Here is a 22,507-nt window from a genome sequence, read left to right on the forward strand (position 1 = left end):
AGATTTATTATTCTAATTGTGATGATGTCAAATAGCACTATTTTAATTCTTTCTTTCTTTCTTTATTTATTTTTTGTGGTGCTGGGTATTGAACCCAGGGCCATGTACATGCAAGGCAAGCACTCTACCAATTGAGCTATATCTCCAGCTCCACTATTTTAAATATTGAACACTAATAAGAAAAGAGCAAAGGTGGCTCTTATATATGTGTTATATTCGCCATGGTTGACTGTATATAAGTTTTCAATGCAAGACACACTATAGCATCAGCAGGCTGAACTCAGTCTGGGGGAAAAAATGTATACTGTAGTTCTTGTTGCTAGATTCATAGTGCAAAGTGGTAAGTTAATTTGGACAAAAATCTGCCATAGAAATGTTGTTAATTTTAAGTGTTATTACTTCTGCAGTTTCATTCTTATTTAATATAAATGTACTCTAGTATAATAGTTGTATAGGAGCTATAAGGCTATCACACATTGTTCTCTATTTTTATACATGCAAGAAACATAATAAAAGTAATTTAAGTAAACACTTAAGACCTTAGAGGGCTTTTATTTTTCTTTTGAAAAAGATTTATATATTACTCTTGAGAACCAGTGACTTGAACTAGTATTTTTCAAACTTTTAACCTAATTTTTAATTATATTCACTACAAAAAACACAAATGAAGTATTTTAATGAAGTAGACATATTTATGATTTATTTTTAAGTAAGTATATAAAGAAAAATATAATCTGTTAACAAATTCAAAATTGAGAATATATTCTCTTTGAATTTTGGACTAAATAAATATTGAGGAATACATACTGTATCAAAAACTAAAATAAAATATTTTCATCTGATGTTCCTTAGTTCTACAATTTTATACTTAAAAATCAACTAAGAAAATAAAATATTTTTTAAAATCCACTGGGATTTTAAAAAATAATATTTGTGCTTTATTTATAAGTAATGAGATCAAATGAATAGTTTCAGGCTATTCTTTGCAAACATACTTTTTTTTTTAATTTTTTATTGTTGGTTGTTCAAAACATTACAAATTTCTTGACATATCATATTCCACACTTTGATTCAAGTGGGTTATGAACTCCCACCTTCACCCCATACACAGATTGCAGAATCACATCAGTTACACATCCATTGATTTACATATTGCCATACTAGTGTCTGTTGTGCTCAGCTGCCTTTCCCATCCTCCACCCTCCACCCTCCCCACCTCTCCCCTCCCCTCCCCTCCTCTCTCTCTACCCCCTCCACTGTATAACCCTGAGGGTCTCCTTCCATTTCCATGCAATTTCCCTTCTCTCTCCCTTTCCCTCCCACCTCTCATCCCTGTTAAATGTTAATCTTCTTCTCCTGCTCTTGTCCCTACTCTGATCTTAGTTACTCTCCTTATATCAAAGAAGACATTTGGCATTTGTTTTTTAGGGATTGGCTAGCTTCACTTAGCATAATCTGCTCTAATGCCATCCATTTCCCTGCAAATTCTATGATTTTGTCATTTTTTAATGCAGAGTAATACTCCATTGTGTATAAATGCCACATTTTTTTTATCCATTCGTCTATTGAAGGGCATCTAGGTTGGTTCCACAGTCTTGCTATTGTGAATTGTGCTGCTATGAACATAGATGTAGCAGTGTCCCTGTAGCATGCTCTTTTTAGGTCTTTAGGGAATAGACCAAGAAGGGGAATAGCTGGGTCAAATGGTGGCTCCATTCCCAGCTTTCCAAGAAATCTCCATACTGCTTTCCAAATTGGCTGCACCAATCTGCAGTCCCACCAGCAATGTACAAGTGTACCCTTTTCCCCACATCCTCGCCAGCACTTGTTGTTGTTTGACTTCATAATGGCTGCCAATCTTACTGGAGTGAGATGGTATCTTAGGGTGGTTTTGATTTGCATTTCTCTGACAGCTAGAGATGGTGAGCATTTTTTCATGTACTTGTTGATTGACTGTATGTCCTCCTCTGAGAAGTGTCTATTCAGGTTCTTGGCCCATTTGTTGATTAGGTTGTTTGTTCTCTTATTGTCTAATTTTTTGAGTTCTTTGTATACTCTGGATATTAGGGCTCTATCTGAAGTGTGAGGAGTAAAGATTTGTTCCCAGGGTGTAGGCTCCCTATTTACCTCTCTTATTGTTTCTTTTGCTGAGAAAAAAACTTTTTAGTTTGAGTAAGTCCCATTTGTTGATTCTAGTTATTAACTTTTGTGCTATGGGTGTCCTATTGAGGAATTTGGAGCCCGACCCCACCGAATGTAGATCGTAGCCAACTTTTTCTTCTATCAGACGGTGTGTCTCTGATTTGATATCAAGCTCCTTGATCCATTTTGAATTCACTTTTTTGCATGGCGAGAGAAAGGGATTCAGTTTCATTTTGTTGCATATGGATTTCCAGTGCAAACATACTTTCACAATTATTTATTTGTGTGTGGGGGGACACAATTGAGTCATTATTTCTAATACATTGAAGGCCAAATTGGGTATAATCATCACTGTTTGGGCCATTGATTTTTGAGTCTTATAGTTATACACTTGTGCAATATAGAAATGTTCATTATGCAAATAAAACTCCAGATGAAGTAAGCATCATCATAAGTCATTTGCAGAATAATTACCAAGTTCACATTTCTCACTGATTTATTTTATTCAGAACCAGTAGTCTTCTATCTTTAAAAGGAAATTCACATGTTAAAAAAGAATTAAAAAAACAAAACAACATAAGAGTTGTAAAACAGTAAACCCAACACTTTAACAGGGATATTCAGCTGAGAGTAACTGTGTTAGGTGTCTGCTCCTCAGATCTCTGTAACATACTCACTAGGGACTTACTAGGCACATACTCAGAGACTCTTGAACGACCAGTATGAACGGAAAAATACTTTCAAGTGATTCCACTTTTTAAAAAATAGAAGTCAATATAGATTCTGCAACTATCTTCTACAACCCTCTCACCTATAATATAGAACTCCAGTTGGGAAATGCTGATCCAAAACACTCAACACATCTCTATCCTATTTCACCGAATCTTCAGAAAGACAGTGTCCTCTGGTAATATGCACTGGTGTTTTAAAATCCAAATGTTTAGGAAGTCTTTTCTGAGCAAGTCACTTAACCTCTGAAAACCTCTGATTTCTCATCAAAAAAATGAAGGAGTTGGAATGAATGGTTATTTTTAAAGTCTCATCTGGGAGTAGAATTCTGATTTTTATGTATTATCCAAAGCAATAGTTTTCATAACTGTTTAACATCAGAACAATGTTTTGAAACTAAATAACAGAAACCCTTAATATATATAGCACATAAAATGAAGTTGAAAATAGTCAAGGTCTGCAGAACACAACTTGGGAACCACTGATCGAAAGCCCTTTAAAAAAAAAAAATGCTTTCCTTTTTTCTTTGTCTCAGTGGAAAAAGAAAACATCTGGAAAGGATCCACCATATTAGTTTCCCTGTGTGTACACCAGAACATATGTATTAAGTCACCTGACAGCCTTTTCTTCTCCAGATTACATAGCCATTATAAGTCCCATTTCCCATCCCTCTAAAATATAATTCCTTTAAAAAAAAAAAAAAAAAAAAACCTTCTTTGGTTTCTGTAACTCTTTATTAAAATGTAAGGTTACAAACCAACCATGATCTCTAAGAAGAGCCAAGTGTAGCAAAAGAATTACTTCCAGCTCTATCATGTGTTAGTCTTACTTTTCATGCACTTCGAGTTGTTTCCTTTTTAATAATAGCATTTCACTGCTGTCTCTGATTCAAGCAACCAATAGCACAGAAAGATCCATAATTTTTTTCTTTCATTGGCTGAACTTGTTATAACTACTCAGTAATTATCTACCCAATACTCATGTAATTTGGAATTGTTTTTGTGGAACCACTGGAGTTTTTCATACTGAATATAATCTTGTCTTTGATGGAGCCTTCCTCTAATTATTTCAAGTCTCTGAATTTTTCTTCTGCCTTCCAACACACCTCTTATCAAAACCAGTGTGAATGTCCCCCTAGTTTAACTGTTAAAAAGTTATAAACTAATAAAATGTCCATTAACTTTTTTAAAAAAATCTGCACAACAGGTGACAGGCTGAATGGTGTCCCCCTCAATTCCTCTGCTGAATTCCTCAGAATGTAACTATATTTGGAGATAAGGTCTTTAAAGAGGTGATTACATTAAAATGCGGTCACCAGGGTGGGTCCTCATCTAATCTGACCAGTGTCTTTATAAAAAGAGGAAATGTGCATAAAGAGGAGAAACCCTAGGTGTTCTGCATGCAGAGGAGAGACACACTAAGAAGGGGGACAACTGGAAGCCTAGGAGAGAGACCTCTGAAGAAGCAAGGTTGCTGACACATTGGTCATAGACTTACAGTCTCCAAAACTGTGAGAAAATAAATTTCTGTTGTTTAAACCACGCAGTCTGATTATCTTATGGCAGCTCTAGCAAACTAACACAAGGTCAACCCTATTCTACGCATGACACCATGCAGCCCCTTGGGGCTCACCAAGGAACCTTCACCATCACAGAAAGGGCACCAGAAGACACAAATACCCATAACTGAAGCCAGAATTGGTCAAAAAGGAAAATCTGAGCAGATTGCCCTGGAAGCAGCAAGGATGTTATAATTCTTTCCATCTGGGAAATTGGAGAAGGCTGGAAAGAGGAGAAGGCATCTAAGTTGGACCTAAAGGATGAGCAAAATTACAGTTATGGGCAGGAGAGGTGGAACAGGAGGAAATCCAGGGGAAGAGACACTATGAACATGAACCTACTACACTCATAACTCTGTGACAAGAACCTCTGTTGTCATCCATCTATAGACAAGATTGGTGGTTTGCAAAGCTAACTTAACATTAGGACAAACTAAGCTTTAAAGAAATAACACAGATCCTCAGGCCCCACTCCCAACCTGCTGAATCAGGATCACCAGGGTTAATGTCCCAGAATGTTTAATTCAAGCAATTTGTTGGGTGAGATAGTATCAACTTCATCAGCTTAAAGATCACTTTTTAGTATAAACATTTTGTTGGTTCCCACATGATGACAGTTCAATATCTATTGAATGAGAAAATGAATAAAAACAGAAAATCTATCATGAGTTTAGTAATGATTTCAAGCAAATCTGTATTAATTAGAACCAAATCTACAAGTTTAAAAGTGAGACATGGTCCTGGCATGCTGGGTCACACCTGTAATTTCAGTGACTCAGGAAGCTGAAGCAGGAGGATGACAAGTTCAAAGACAGTCTGAGCAACTGAATGAGAACCTATCTCAAAAATAAAAAATTTAAAAAGGGGATCAGAAAATGTAGCTCAGTAGTAGAGTGCCTCTGGGTTCAATCCCCAGTACTACATACAAAGAAAAGTGATATGCATACACATATATGTGTATTGTGTGTATGTACACACACAATACACACACACACACACACACACAAATAGTATTTATCCAACTTGCAGATAGTGCCAGGTTGCTTTCAGGAATTCTGCCTGTATTAATCACATGTTCACAAGCTCTCTTTCTCTTTCTCTTCCCTTGTCCCTATGCCTCTCCCTCTAAGAAGGCAGACACTTTTTTCATTGTTATTAGTTTGAGGTGTTTTGTTTTGTTTTCCTCATTTTTCAGAACTCTCTGAAACTCAAGAGTCCTCTTTACTAATGTGATGGAATAACCCTTACTTGTTAAGGATTAAGCCAGATGATTTAGGTAAAGTACAAAGCACAGCCTTAGATTCCACCCTACCCCCCCCCCCACCTCCACCACACAAGTAAGAGCTCTGGTTATACATTTTTTGAAGCTAGGGCCTTCAGTCAGCCTTTTCTCAGCACGGGTTTTAGCTAAAGCTCACCTCTAAAAGCTCCATTTCAGTCAAAAGTTCATACCAGTGGGGACCTTCCTCCATTACTGAGCAGTCAATGATCCCTGAGTACATCGTCTTCCCAAACCCATAACAATTTTGTCCAAGTGAATGACAGGACACAATACACACAGTGACTAATAGCTATCCTCCTTTTCTACTGGATTTTTCCACTTCCAACGTTGAGAATAACATTCAGAAATTCTTCCCCAACCTTTCATTTGTGTTCCCTTGGTATCTCTATGATATTTCATTCATTCATTCACTCACCCATTACCAGGGAAAGCCTAATCCATGCCAAGACTTGTTTCAGACACAGAACAAATAAGCTGGGTGTCTGCTCTCCTGCAGCTGCCATTCCAGTGGGGAAGGGAGTAAATGATCAATTTACTGTGTAGCATGGCAGGTGGAATCAAGTCATAAGAAGAAAAATAAAGCAGAGTCAGGAAACAAAGAGGGATATTGCTATTTGGGTAAGTCAGTGAGGGAGACCCAACTGAGGTAGAATTTGAGCAGAGACTTGAAAAAATGAGAACATGGGCCAGCAGGCATCTGAGAGGGGAATTCTATGTTGTTTTCTCCTTTAGCTTCAAGGACATTGCTTTACTTCATTTCTTCACTACTGTTATGGATTGAACTCTGCCCCCTAAAAAGACATATTGTATTCCTAATCCCTAGTATCTTGGAATTGTGATCTGATTTGACAGGATCTTTACAGAAGTGATCAAGTTGAAATGAAATCATTAGGATAGGCCCTAAGCCAATACAACCAACATGCATAGGAGGAAAATGCCATGTGAAGATGAAGGCAGAGATCGGAATGACACATTTACAAAATAAAACATCAAAGACTCCCAGGAAACTAAAGTTAGAAGAGAGAGTCATAGGATAGATTTACCACTTTGGCCCTCAGAACCAACCCTGCTAATACCTTGATCTGCCATTTCTGTTTAAGCATGGCATTCTGTTATGCCAGTCTTAGGAAACTAATATACCCATTGAGCATTGGAAGGATCAGAGAAAGTCCACTGCTTTATTCAGATTCACAGACTAAACCCCTGGTTACATGGGCTTCCTATACCCCTAATTACTACAAATACCCCCTAATTGGACTCCCTGTTTCCAGTCTTAACACCATTCTTCAACAATACTATCCCACAGCTTCACATACTTTCAAATGCCTCCAAGTCTCACAGACACAATCCAAATTTCTCAAGGTAGGGACGCAAAGCCTTTAGGAACCAGCCTCGGTGTACGTCTCCACTCTGCTGTGTCATCCTTGCCTTAATTTCTTGGCTAAGACTTTCTAATTCCTGTTCTGGTGGGGACAAACTTCTGTTCATCCTTGGGTTTCAACTTTGTCACCATTTCCTCTGGAAGCCTCCCAGGGCCCTCAAGATAGGGTTTGATGTCCCTCCTGTATGTACTAGGAAGCCCATGCATTCATGCTGTTGTGACATTTATCACAAGGGTCTTAGTCCGACTCTTCCTTGTGATCATGACCTCCTATCTTGTTTGTACACCCAGGTACTAAGAAAGTGTCAGAACTTGGGGAACATGCATTAGAGAAAGGAAAGTAAATGAAGAAAGCATGCCATATTCCAACCAACTGGTCCCAAAAGTGTTTTTCCCCTTTTAAGGGGAGGGGGATGGGCATATAACCTTTTCAAGGATTTCCCAATAGTTTGTAGAACTACTGGAGCTGGACAGTGCTGTGCCTTTCCTTAATGGTTACAAGAGGAATTTAGATTAGACACTCAAAAGCTGTTCTTGTGTTGCAAGACACTGCAGAATAAAGAAAGGAAGTAAACAATCTGTCCAGCAATTTTTGAATCTGGCCCCCAGAACTTTTGCTGTTTAAGCATGGCATTCTATTATGTCAGTCTATTAGGAAACTAATACACCCATCCGGACTGACAAATAGGTGTCAGTCCATTATCTGGAGCTGCCCGATATTTTACATTCTATTTTTGATAGGAAGTGGCCCCTTCAGGTCTCTTCCAAGCCTCTGATTCTGTAATTGTATGTCCATGACCTACAGGTAAAGGTCGTGGGTGAACAGAATAGGGAATTGTTGCAACTAACAATGCAGTGTATTCTGTGTTTCTGTGAACAAAAAAATAATATTTTTTGTGATTTCAAAAGTATTTGCATACCTGGTTACAAATGCTGGAGAGCCTGAAAAAGGAAAGAGAGGAAAGCAGGGAGAAACAGCATTTGTGTGTGTGTGTGTGTGTGTGTGTGTGTGTACGAATGTACAACCCCCCCCCCCCCCAAAAAAAAAAAACAGGACCTAAAAAAGTCTTGTGAGTGAAAAAGGAGAAAAGTGGGGGCTGGCTCTTCGCGGCAGGAAGTCTTCAATGGCTATTGAGTCATAAGAAACAACTCTACACAGAAGTCCTTATTCAGAACGCTAAACTCGATTTTATCACATAAAGAGCAATATAAAGCTTGAAGTAGCCTCATCCTGGTATTGCGGACTTAACTTGACTTCTCCTTGTGAGAAAGCAAAAGATCTCCGACTGGGTAGTGTCTCAGACCTGTGTTAGGGGTTTTATTTGCAAGTCAATGAGCCAAATGCGCTACCAGGCTCGTTGTGCCGCGTTCTGCAAGCAAGGTTATTATTATCGCCTATTGCTCCACTGAACAATTTCACTGAAAGGAAGAGTCCCAGCAGTGTGTGTGCACACACCGTGCCATACGGGACGTGCCGCTACGTGCCCACCTCCAGAACGACTTTATTTACAAAGCGATTACCATGTTATCTATTTGTTTTCCTTTTCCAGCAACAGCAGCCTTACTCAGCCCTCGAATTTCTTAATTACAAACCCATTTGCCTCTAAATCAACCCCAAACCGTCAGGCAGAGCCCGGAGGGAGGCTGTGCAAGTTTGCACACACCCCCACCTCCCGGATCAAGGGCAACAGCAGAAGCAAGTAACTGTGTATGTGCAAAAAGGTGGATCTGGGGACGAGGATCGCTGAGTTTGTTTACAGAGCTGAGACGCCTCAGCTCGGATGCCAAAGCTACCAAGAGCTGCAAACGCAAACTTAGCAGAAGCACACGTACCCCGAGAGCGCCGAGCGAATCCAAAAGTGCGGACAGGATCCCTGAGCGCGGGAGTGGAGGCAGCAGGGCCTGCGAGCGCGCTGGGTTCACCTGCAGCAGCTGCATCTCCCCGCCCCCCCCGCCCCCGCCCCAGTTCCTGTCCTTGAAAGTGGGGGGGCATGCATCTACTTGCAGAATATATCTAGATTAGGTTTATCTGCTGCCCCCTATAAAAACACAAAAGCACGGCTCAGGAAAGCGCTCTCAGGAGGAGGGCATTATTTGTCCGGAGATTTAAAAACACAACTCGGGGAAGCACAACCACTCTTGGCAGCTTGGAGAGGTTTTTGCAGCAACGAAGAGGCAAAAAGGCACTCTGGAGGGCGGGGACGCTGAGGAAAAAAACCCTTTCCTGTAGAGGGCAGGCCATATCACTAGGTGAGTCGGGACCCGGGGTTGGGAAGATCCGGTCAAAGGTAGACGGTGAGTTTTCCTCACTCCTCTCCGGGTAGGCGCTACCATCGGGCTGGGAGGCCGGGAAAAAGTATCCCGCTGCCCCAGAGGTGACAGACCTAGCCCTAGCGCTTTGGGGGCAAGAAGGAAACCAGAATCGGGGAACAACGGGGCGGTGCCTGGGCGCGCAGCCTCTGCGCACGTGCCGCTGGCGCCGGGGACGCGGCTCCCCGACCGGATCCAGTGTGCCCTAAATTCCGGAATCCATGTGTTTGCGCCGCCCGCCGGGGAGGCTTTCGCTCCGCCCTTCTGAAATCCCTTATATTAACTGTGACCAAAGCCCTAAGAAACACAGCTCATTGTTGGCAGCTGCCGGGCGGTCCTGCCGAGCTGTGAGGGCAACGGAGGGGAAATAAAAGGGAACGGCTCCGAATCTGCCCCAGCCACCGCTGTGAGACCTCGGCGCCGACATCGCGACAGCGAGCACCCGGCACTCCAGGAAATCCCCCTCTATGTGCTGCTGAGCTGGTCCTGGACCCGACGATCCCGCCCTCGGTCTTCGGAGCTGAAATCGCAAAGACGGAAGGTAAGCGCGGCGGGCGAAGCTGGCTGGGGCTCCTGCCAGCCCAGTCCTCCGAGGGCAGCGTTTGCCCGGAGGAAGAGCGTGAGGCGGAGCTGGGGAATAACAACAGGATGTGCAACAACAGGATGAGGAGGGCTGATTTAATGCCTGAAGTTCGCGGCAGGGCTACGGGGCACTTCCTTTATGAGGCCACTTCAGGGAACACAGGGGGGTGTGGGCTCGGGCACCCCCCCACCACTCCGATTGCAGGGGAAGGGGCTGTTTGTGCAGCACCTAGGTGTGTGGTGGGTGGCAGGTCCGCCGAGGTGGCGAGCTCGGGTGCACAGAGTACTAGTGGGATCCTGAGGGGTGGTTCGCAGCTGACGTGCGCTGGGGGAGCCTGGGAAGCAGAGGCAAGATAAGGGGTGCTCTTTGGTGGGCAACACGTGTGGCGCTGGTCTTACCGTCTGCCTTTTTCACTTTCAGGACTAGAGATGGCAGACCATATGATGGCCATGAACCACGGGCGCTTCCCCGACGGCACCAACGGGCTGCACCACCACCCTGCCCACCGCATGGGCATGGGGCAGTTCCCGAGTCCCCATCACCATCAGCAGCAGCAGCCCCAACACGCCTTCAACGCCCTGATGGGCGACCACATACACTACGGCGCGGGCAACATGAATGCCACGAGCGGCATCAGGCACGCGATGGGGCCCGGGACTGTGAATGGAGGGCACCCTCCGAGTGCACTGGCCCCCGCGGCCAGGTTTAACAACTCCCAGTTCATGGGCCCCCCGGTGGCCAGCCAGGGAGGCTCCCTGCCTGCCAGCATGCAGCTGCAGAAGCTCAACAACCAGTATTTCAACCATCACCCCTATCCCCACAACCACTACATGCCGGATTTGCACCCTGCTGCAGGCCACCAGATGAACGGGACAAACCAGCACTTCCGAGATTGCAACCCCAAGCACAGCGGCGGCAGCAGCACCCCAGGCGGCTCGGGCGGCAGCAGCACCCCTGGCGGCTCCGGAGGCACCTCGGGCGGCGGCGCGGGCAGCAGCAGCAGCAGCAGCGGCGGCAGCGGAGGCAGTGGCAGCAACATGCCCGCCTCCGTGGCCCACGTCCCTGCTGCAATGCTGCCGCCCAATGTCATAGACACTGATTTCATCGACGAGGAAGTGCTTATGTCCTTAGTGATAGAAATGGGCTTGGACCGCATCAAGGAGCTGCCTGAACTCTGGCTGGGGCAAAACGAGTTTGATTTTATGACGGACTTCGTGTGTAAACAGCAGCCCAGCAGAGTAAGCTGTTGATCGAAACCAGGGCGAAAGAAATCAAACCCCCAACTTCGGTGTGAATTAAAAACATTCCCTTAGACACAGTATCTCACTTTTCAAATCCTGAAAGGTTTGAGAACTTGGAAACAAAGTAAACTATAAACTTGTACAAATTGGTTTAAAAAAAAATGCTGCCACTTTTTTTTTTCCTGTTTTTGTTTCGTTTTTGTAGCCTTGACATTCACCTTCCTTATGTAGTTGAAATATCTAGCTAACTTGGTCCTTTTCGTTGTTTGTTTTTTACTCCTTATTTCCTCACTTTCTCCAGTGCTCAACTGTTAGATATTAATCTTGGCAAACTGCTTAATCTTGTGGATTTTGTAGATGGTTTCAAATGACTGAACTGCATTCAGATTTAGGAGTGAAAGGAAAAAAATTGCATTAGTTGGTTGCATGAACTTTGAAGGGCAGATATTACTGCACAAACTCTGCCATCTCGCTTCATTTTTTAAACTATGCATATGAGTACAGACTAATTTTTAAAATATGCTAAACTGGAAGATTAAAACAGATGTGGGCCAAACCGTTCTGGATCAGGAAAAGTCATACTGTTCACTTTCAAGTTGGCTGTCCCCCCTCCCCCATATGTACAGACAATAATAGGGTGTGGAATGTCGTCAGTGGCAAACATTTCACAGATTTTTATTTTGTTTCTGTCTTCAACATTTTTGACACTGTGCTAATAGTTATATTCAGTACATGAAAAGATACTACTGTGTTGAAAGCTTTTTAGGAAATTTTGACAGTATTTTTGTACAAAACATTTTTTTGAAAAAATACTTGTTAATTTATTCTATTTTAATTTGCCAATGTCAATAAAAAGTTAAGAAATACTTGTTTTCTAGAAGTCATTTGGGGTGGTTTGTTCCCTTTGGTACCCCCACCCCTTGTCTGTAAGGTGAACACTATTGATGAGAGTAAGCATTCCAAAGGATAAATTACAGGACACTAAAACAGGTCATGATGAGCTTAAGCGGAGAGCAGGATTTAACATAATTGGCATAATGCTTCATTGTTATTGTAACATGCCTCTTGGTGTGGTTTAATCAAAAGCTGCAAACTTGTCAAAGTGCTTTTTTCCCCCTTAATTGCCATCATATTTGAGTGTAGAGTTAGAAAGGCTTGCAATGCTAAACATAAATATCTCATGGGGTGGGGGGATCAAGTGTTTCTGGTTATACCTGATTCAACTACTTAAATGGAGATAGACTGGAATAATACACTGAGTGATTGATGGGGTTGGCATTAAATATAAATCTACCTTTATCTCTAGTGTCGAATTTTATTTCTCAGCGAAAAGTACTAAGGATAGGCACACATTTCTAGCTTAATCTCTGAAATAGCTTCTGACTGGTTTATAGTTCTGGGAAGAAGAGGGGGCGGAATTCCACCTTGAGGCTTGCTATTTTGTTCTCCTATAATATTTAAAATTTACTCAGCTAGGTTGATTCAAAGGTCAAATTACAATCTTCACAAGATGTTCCCTCTCAAGCATGCCCTGTTTTCCAGAATTCTGAGCTTTGCTTTTGCATGCATTGAGAACAACATACATAGGATAAGATCATTTTAACTTTGACTAGATGAGTACCAAGGAGATTATAACTACAATTAAATGGGTGTCAAGTTTTAGCCTCATAAAATCAAGCAAAAGGAAAAGTATTGTTAAGATCTTAGATTATCCCAAGTAGAATGAGAAGGAATTTTGTTTTCCCTTTCATGTTACCATGGTTTATCCTATGTTTATAAGAGCAACACACCTACATTCTAGAAAAAAATAGACTTTTGTACTTATCCTACTGGGGGAGTAGAAATGTAAGTTGAAAAAAAATCTTACAAATAATGCTTTCAACGGGCATTTCATTTAGACTTTTGGATTCTCATCTTAAATCCCACATAATAAATCAGGAAAAGTGGACATATAGAGATGTGACATTAAAATCTGGCATAAAGATCAGTGTAATTCACTTCACCTACATTCTACATACTACCATTTTCAAGGCAGGACATGTAAAACTAAGATACAAATTCCACTGGACTTTTTATACCTCTCTAATTGATACTTTCTTATTAAAAATTATGTACAGAATAATTTCTCTGAAAATACACTGTATCATCCAAAACTTTCACTCCATCTTAAAAGACCAATCCAGATTTCCACCTTAATAGTTAAAACCTAAGTTTTCTTCAGCTAAGATATGTCAATACTAAAGCTGCAATCAGCAATAAATCTTCCTGGCTAAGCATTTTCACAGTAAGTTTTTCTTTTCCATTTTCTTCTTCTTTCTTTCTTTCTTTTTTCCCCAGAAGCTCAAGTGAAATAATGTTTGCATACATATTAATACAGCAATTGTAGTTCTTTTTTCACTTGTAGCAGGAAAAAAAAGAAAGAAAGCTATTGGAGACTTTTTTTTTTTTTTTTGCATAAAGAAAGAAGTAAAAGAATTGTCTTGCCACTACCCTTCACCATTTATTCTGCCAGGGAATAAGCCTCAGCACCTGCTCTGTCACTAAATTGTTCCTGCTGCTCAAACGCAGGAACACGTATGTAGAGATGCAGAAACTAAGGAACTATTATTAGATCTTGGGCCCATCCCTGCCAGAATAGAGGACTCAAACAGAGGAGCTGGCTAAAAGCACAATTTATCCTCAGTACAAATACAAACCCCACCCTACCCCACCCCACTCCCCCACTCTCCCACTCCACCCCACCCCCATTTACTTCAACCATCCTTGTTTCCTTAAAACTTTCTTGATCAACAATAGAGCAGATTCTATGTGATATTTGCAGGTCTCTTAAGCAGAGAAAAATAAGCCCTTGTTTGAACAATCTGATTAATGAAACCTGTACAGTGACCTAGATCACCCAGCTACTGGCAGACATTTGCAAAACCTTCTGTGGTCTTGCTTCCTACTAAGTTGCTTATAGTGTATGGGGAAATTTGACCTCTGTACCTTGGCTGTTTGTCAAAAGGTTCTAATATGGTACAAGAGAGCTTCTGTTCTTTAAGCTTTGTCCACAAATAGACACTCCATGCTTGATTTTCAATGATAAGCAACAGCACAACCTCATAGACACATGTCAGAAAAATAAGTCTCCATTAATAAAAACATGCACCTCTACCATGTGGATGATAACATTCTGGTAGCAGCATCTTCACTGGAGCTGATAAAGACATTAAAGCTGTGGATGGGTCTTTGAAGAACAGTTACCTAATCGCCACTGTTTATGGGGTGCTGGGCTACAGCACTAGCTCCAGAAGGCTGACATCTATTGTGAAGTTTACAGTCTCCGTGACTTTTACTACTGTAAACGCCTGGGATGGCTATAAATTGATGTCAACATTAAAGGCCAGATCTTTTAGAGAAAAATATTAATCCACTAATCTATTATGGGTGGCCGGCTTTGAAATACAAACTTTGCAGCCCTGGACCATTAGGTGTTTTCGCCCCCTTGTGGAATTTATTTAGAAGGTCAAAAGAAAGCTGTTTTCCTCAAGAGGTTTTTTTGGTTTTTGTTTTTGGGTTTTTTTTTGTTTTGTTTTGTTTTGTTTTTGTCATTGCTGAAGACTTTGCTCTTTTTTCTTGAGGCAAATAGCACATATTTGTGCAACAAACTTTTTTCCAAAGAAGATTCCAGAATAAATGCCCTTTATGAAAATGAGTATTTTAGTTCCTAAAGACCTTAACCTGTTATTAAGTGTGCATAATTAGAATTTGCCTCATATTTGAAAATATGCATTGGGTAAGGGATTTTCTCTTTGAAAGTGTAAGGAGTAGTGGTTTGGGCTAATGCTCTAGCTTCTCAACTATGTAGGGGAGAAACACCTGCACCCCCACAACAGGACCATTGATTGGTATTAAGTGTGAATAGCATTGCATTTGAGGGTATGAGGTTAGAAAGGTAGAGGGAAATATCCAGGAATGCAGAATGCAATTATCCTCCTTGGAATGTGACCAAGCTACTGGCTCTAATCTTGTGAAAAGAGCCACAAAATCTTTAATGAGAATAAATGTTGCTGCCTAATTGAATCGGTAAAATTTACTTTAACATAAACCTGGCAGATAACATTGTCTCCAAAAGAATAAATAAATTTAGAATTCAAGGAATTCAGGACCCAAGTCATTGGCAAATTTTCCCTTTCCAATGGCATTTCTTTGTTAGCATAGAAGAAGTGTCACATGGGGCTTCAGAGATGGTATTTATCATTTTGGTACTGTACCACTATCATCAAAATCAGAGTTCCTGAGCAGGTTGAGGCTGATCCTCAGCAAGGAACAATAGGTAGAAAATCAAATGACTCAGCCAATGAACCCCTATTATCATGTGTGCTGTTTGTCTTTTCCCCCCAGAATAGAAGGAACAATGGCAATGTCAGAATTTTAATTGCAATGGACTGGCTTAAATTACTTGACCTATTTTTATGCAGCAAGGAGAGAAATTATTCTTTTTTTCCTGGTGGCTGTGCTTACAATTTAAACTGCAAAAGGAAATATAAGAACATTTCCTATCATAAGGATACTCTTGATAAGCAATTTTAGTTTGCCTTGTAGTACATAAGACTCTCCCATATTTTTGAAAAAGTATTAAGACACCTGAAATAGAGAAATTTTTTCTTCACAGGAGAAACTCATAAATAATTCTAAATAATGACTATTAAATATTCTAAGAGCTGCAGGTGTGGATTTCTATCATATTTTACCATTTATAAACACAATAAAAGCAAAGTAAAGAAAAATCAGTCTGTGTTGAGGAATTAAATCCATGATCCCTGGGAAAGGGGGAATAGCAGACCAAGTTCCTTCCATACTTTCTATGAACAAATAAATGATGGCATTTTGGCAGTGAAATTCTTATCAGCTACTTTTTCCCCCAAGATGAGTACTAATGTTAGAAGTAGCCCCAGGAGACAGTTGGTGGTACTTTCTGAGAATTTTGCTTGGCTAAACTAGGACCTGCAGAGCGATCTTAAAGCAGATGAAAGATAGACGATGAGTATTATTACTTTCTTTATATGGTGTTGATTTTCATTAGGCTGAACTAATCTGCAAGATTAGTGAGGCAGGGACACAATGTGGGGTGAGCACTGTGGTTCACAGGATTCTTGGAATTTTCCCATGGCGTCGCCATTGTGCTAAGCCCTGAAATTCTTCCCTTTCTTCACTCTACAGTAGAGTGGTTACTTGATTACATTTGGGGTTGCTGAACAAAGCCCACACGGGATCTGTCTCCTAAGGGGCCTGCAACAAGGCAAGGTTAGTGTGGTGTGCTTTGCAGGAGATATGCAAATAGGCAAGTGGCTTTTGAAAAGTTAACAGTGCTAAAAGAACCCTGCCAGTCCATTATTGAAAGCTGGGTAGGAGGCAAAATGTAGGCTTAAGTAAAAGTCAAACTAGCATAAAATCAGAAAAAGTCAGCCAACTCCAGGTTGTTGATATTGCTTTAAGAACATCTGAAGAGGCCAGCGTGCCAAAGTAACAGAAATGTGATTGGCGGCCACTGAAGTCTTTTCTCTTTGTATTTGTGTCACCCTATGAACCAACATGAAATTTGGCCTTCTGATCTCTTTAATTCACTTGGCCACAGAGCTTTTTAAAATTTTTCTAGTAACCCACTGTTTGGGGGTTTGATTTGGTGGTTTTTTTACTCCATGATAATTGTTATCTCCATGCTAACAAACACATAGGATTAAATTATGCAGGCAAATCCTTAGGTCATCTTGCAAATATTGCCTTGTTATATTTATTTTGGAGAACTCTTTGATGGAGTATAAGCAAGATGACAGCTATTCCATATTTCTCTCTTTATCTGATGTGTTGAGCAAATATATGGATGGAGAGCCCAGTAGGTAAGAAGTGATAGAACTCTGCTAGGTTGCCAAAATGAACCCAAAATAAATATCTCAATGTTTCTGAGATTCCTGACACCATTTTTTGGATCAATGATTCTCAGCTGGGTGAAATGAGCTCTATAAGAGGCAGATCAGAATAGGAAAAGGAGAGAAGGCAGTAACTTGAAAAAAACATTCCATGCTAATAATTGAAAAGTATTTAAATATATATCAGTTTAATAAAACAAAATCTAGAAAGACTTTTCTAAGTCTTCTGGGATGATGGGATATGGATTTTTAAATGTTGAAAAACACTGCTTAGACTGCATGGGACCAATTTAGAGAAATTTACCCTTCATTCAACATTGGTTAATAAATCTTTTTGTTGACACTGAATTCCTCATGGCTGATTTGGTTGAGCACCAACAATGTGTCAGGTATTTTACGCACATTATGTGGTAGGTATTTTACAAACATAATCCCATTAAATGCTTATAATATTCCTGCAAGATACATGTTATTATTTCAATTTTAAATTGACATTTAGAAAGGAGGTAAATTCCCCGGGTAGAAGGCAGATGCACAGAATGGTTTCACAACTCTGAGACCATCCTTCCTAAAATATTATACTGCTGAATCCAAATCAAGTAATTCCTATTCATGATCAATTTAATAATAGCACTGTAGAAAAATATATATTACATTATCATAAATTATAAAGTAGACTAACACAACTCTAACATGGATCTAGCCATACAATTTCACACCTAAACTTTTGGGAGTCACAAGATTTGAGTCTATACTTTTTTTTTTAAAATTTATTTATTTATTTTAGTTTTCAGCGGACACAACATCTCTGTTCGTATGTGGTGCTGAGGATCGAACCTGGGCGGCACGCATGCCAGGCGAGCGCGCTACCGCTTGAGCCACATCCCCAGCCCAAGGGTCTGTACTTTTTCAAAGTCAGTCTAAATATTCTTCTAAGGTAAGTTCGGTCCCCCAAAATGCATGAGTTGCATCATGGTAGGTAGCCTAGCACCTTCGCATCTTGGTCTAATAAGTACTTCAAGTCAAATGAAACAATATCAGTAGTTTCAAATTGTAATTTTGGGTTTGTTTCTTAATTGAATTCCATATTTCTGGATATAAATAGTTTATTTCAGAAAATAAGCCAATACCTTAGCTTTGCCAATTTTAGAATCTATTAAATGAAAACACTCATGCTAGTTCTCACTTGCAAAGATGGCCATCTCATAGCTTGCCCATCTGCCTGGAAGCAACTACGTATTGATTATAAGACTCAGGCTAGTTTCAGGATGGTAATATGTGGGAAATGTACATCTTAGCAAAAAAGAAATACAGAATTCAGTTGGCACTTAAATAATCTTTCTGTATCTATCCAAACTTTCTTGATGCAGGTGTGAGCACACTTCCTCTTGTCTGCTCTTCTAAGGAAACAGAACTCTTCCATTAGTAGTTTTGCTGAAAGGAATAGTAGATCAGAAATAAAAACACAGGTTGTAGTCTTAGCTCTGCAACTAAATAGCTGTGAAATTTAATCACTGTCAGTTCAAGTTTCTCCATCAGTAAAATGAAGATGTTTAATTAATACATCTTGTATTCAAGTTCTCCTGAAGGAAACATAAGCCCATTCCTATCATTTTTCTTCTTACAGAAAAATGGAGTACAATATCATAAGCCTCCTTCAAAACCTGTTGTTATTATTTACCATTTTTTCCCCCAAGCTAAATGTGAGCCTGGGGATGTACACAGACTTGACCCGAAAGGACTAGAACCACCTCTGTAAACATTCCTCTTCTTTGTCATAATGACTACAAATGTTAACTATCAAGATTTATCAACGTAGTGTTGGGCTGTGACTCAGTGGCAGAGCACTTGCCTCACACATGTGAGGCACTGGGTTCAATCCTCAGCACTACATAAAAATAAATAAACAAAATAAAGATATTGTTTCCGTGTATAACTAAAAAAAATTTAAAAAGATTTATTAACATGCAAGTAAATACCAAAAAATGTACCACCCATGAGATATTTTTAATATCTCCAAGATACAGGTGACTATGTAACACTCTTTGCTGGGACAGTGGTTTAAATTGTATGTACTGAAAATAATTTGATTGACTTTTCATCCCAAGTTCTTATTTTCTTACAAATTACCTCAACTTTTCAAACCTCTTAAATAGCAAGCAGTCAAAAAATGTTTTGAGCCCTCTTTCCTTCAAACAACTCTTTCTGAGCCACAATTATCATCATTATCATCACTGCTATTAATACTTAATTTATTAAGGATAAAATTCTACATTCAGTTCTAAAGCAGAAGCAGTTAGCAGATGTTAAACACCATAAGCTGGTTTTCAGGCAATTAAGAGGCACTTTTCTATGTCCATTTATTTATTTCTCCTTCCACAGACTTCCCAATACCACATTACTAAAGTTTGGGGAATCAATTATTTACCTAGATGACAAACTAACAGATTTGTTGAAAATAGTTACACAAAGCAAACTGTATATCATAATACATAACTACACAGGAAATAATTCTTTACTGACACATAAACATTAATGTAGCTGAAGAGCAGTGAGTCTTAAAATATTTGTTAATTTCACTAATCAGCCACTAGGTGGAAGTAAAAGTCTGTATGATCATATTTGAACTCTTGAGCAGCTGCCAAGCCTATAAACTATCACTTGCTTAAAGAACTGCCCTACATCTGTTTTATTGAAACATAAAATATTCCATATGACCTATAACCTTCAAAAGAGAGCTAAATCAAGGACACCTAAATGCACTCTTCCCAGAAACCATTTCTCACTACAATCTAATAAAAATTAGAAACTGACAAAGGTCTCCTTTCTCCTCCTCATTCTCTTTTCTTTTTGAAGTGCTCTCCTCCTGCCTTCCATTCATTCAGGTGTCCGTGGCTCAATTTTCTGCCCTGCTGGGGACATTCATCTAAAAAGAGAAACTCTGGAGAAACTAAAGAAGATATTCTGAGTGGTAGCATTTTGCACATCAGTCAGAAAGGTATTAAAAGGTTTCTAAGCCTTTTTTTTTTAAACCTTTGTCTGACCCTAAAATCATACCTCTCTCCTGTTTTCCTCCTACCTCTCAAGCCAGTCTGTTCCAGTGTTAGACTAGATCTCTGCTGTTACCTTAAATATTGGACCACACCTCACTAGCCAATGCCTTCCATTCCTCAGGGTTCTGATACCATTTAGACACTTGAGGTTTTTCAAAACTCAGATTTTCACCCTAATCTCTAATAACCACCCCCATCTCTGCCTGCTACTGAAACACATACACATACACACACACACACACACACACACACACAATGACTTGTGATACCTCTTTAAGTAGAATATGTCAACACTGCATTTAGGCCTCTCTTCCTTGCTAGATACCTACAAATCTCAATTTTTTTTTCATCTTCTTCACCACCAGCTCCCATCAAGCTAGTTGTCCCTAAATTCTGCAAGTTATTTGCTTTTTCTGTTCCTTTGCCTAAAATGTGTGCTCCTTCCCAAACCTCCCTTAGGTCTTTGTCAGCTTTGGCTTCCTCAATGACCATACTAAAATGGAATCTACCTCCAGTTTTTCCCAGTGGAACTCTCTGTCTCCTCAACCTTGTTCACTTTTTCTACAGAGCACCATAGTGACTTTTTAAAACTATCTCTAAATTCTTTTACTCATCAATCCATGGCATTAAGTTGCTTTTCTTAATGTGGGATCCACTTACTAACTCTCCTACCATGTAACTTCTGAGGCGAAGGCAGAAAAAGACCACCTTAGCTTCCTCCTGGTTCTCATAGGACACACAACTTTGGAGCCCTAAGCTGCAGTCTGAGTCCAACTACCTTGAGACTTCCATGATGTAAGGAAGCCAGGAAAGGCTGTTTATAGTTGCTCCAACCAACAGCACCTAAGGGAGTACCCAGTTGACAGCTAGTGTCAACCTTCAGATATATGAATGAAGATGCCTGCAGGTGCTTCCAGTTTTCAGCTATTGAGTTACCTTTCACTGTTGAGCCTACCTAGTTGAGACCCCATATATCAAACACTGTGGAACAGAAAAACCATGCTCCTTGTACCTTCTATGATTTTGTGGCCTACAGAATCCATGAGCATAATAAAATGGTACATTTGAGGTGATTTCATAAATACTAATAATTTCTGAATAGCACTTATCCTCATCTCACATAAAACATGTTTTACTTGTTTATTGATTATTGTTTGCTATGGTTTGGATATAAGGTGTCCCCCAAAAGCTCATTAATGCAGGAATGTTCAGAGGTGCAATGATTGGATTGTGAGAACTAAAACTTAATCAGTCTATCCTAGTTTGAATGGACTAACTGGGTGGTGATTCTAGACAGGTAGGCTGTGGCTGAAGGAGGTGGGTCACTGGAGTATGCCCTAGAACGGTGGTTATTCTTCTTGCAGCCCACCCCCACCCCCCACTCCCACTTCCTGGCCACCATGAATGGAACAGGACTCCTCCATCACAACTTTCTGCCTCAATTTGGGCCCAGAGCAACAGAGTTAGCCCACCATGGACTGAACCTCTGACACTGTGTACCAAAATAAACTTTACTCCCTTGGGTATTTTGGTCATAGTGGTGACTAAAACACTATTCTTGCTTTAAAATATAAGCTCCAAGATTACAGGAAATTTTGTCTTTGTTTTTTTTTTTTTGTGCATGTGCCTAGAAGAATACTGATACATCATAGGTATTCATTGCATGCTTTTGTGAAATTCATCAATGATATTCATTCATTTATCGGATAAATAAATGAGTGAATGAATTAATTTTACTTTTTTTGTATCATTCTTTCCCTCTATGCCACCCCTGTTCGTTTAGTTCAGAAATTTATTATTTCTTACCTAGACTGCGATAACTTCTTTTTTTTTTCTTTTTTTTATTGGTTGTTCAAAACATTACAAAGCTCTTGACATATCATATTTCATACATTAGATTCAAGTGGGTTATGAACTCCCATTTTTACCCCAAATACAGATTGCAGAATCACATCGGTTATCTAGTCTTATTTCCTCCCATTTTGCCCCCATCTATGCTTTATACTTAAGGAAGAGTTACTCTAAAATACAGATTTGATCCTACTGCTTAGGTCATCTGAAATGTGAATCTGGTCAGCTATGTTTATACCATAACCATAGTGATTGAACAGATTGGACCATAGGCAAGTGTCTGTTAGGGGTTGGAAATGAGCTAGCACACGGCTAGCTGGGAAAATTCCACTGAAGACACAGATAAACTATATTCATTTCATGAAATTATCTAGAATTGAGGCTAGCATGTCTTGGAGCCATAGACTCACACTGAAGAACAAAGAAACCAGCTTCCACAAGTCAACACTTAAGTGGAACCACAGTCTG

The 22,507-nt window shown here is 40.1% G+C and overlaps 1 protein-coding gene across 1 annotated transcript; it reads left to right on the top strand.

The window, feature by feature from the left end:
* The first annotated feature begins 9,759 nt into the window (after nt 1-9,759).
* Cited2 (Cbp/p300 interacting transactivator with Glu/Asp rich carboxy-terminal domain 2) lies at nt 9,760-12,092 on the top strand. The gene is made up of 2 exons (XM_027938505.3): nt 9,760-9,943; nt 10,406-12,092. The coding sequence occupies exon 2, from the start codon at nt 10,414-10,416 to the stop codon at nt 11,233-11,235; it is 822 nt and encodes a 273-aa protein (XP_027794306.1). The 5' UTR covers nt 9,760-9,943; nt 10,406-10,413; the 3' UTR covers nt 11,236-12,092.
* The last annotated feature ends 10,415 nt before the right edge of the window (nt 12,093-22,507 follow it).

Source organism: Marmota flaviventris, chromosome 6, assembly GCF_047511675.1.
Source record: "Marmota flaviventris isolate mMarFla1 chromosome 6, mMarFla1.hap1, whole genome shotgun sequence".
NCBI classification, from domain to species: domain Eukaryota; kingdom Metazoa; phylum Chordata; class Mammalia; order Rodentia; family Sciuridae; genus Marmota; species Marmota flaviventris.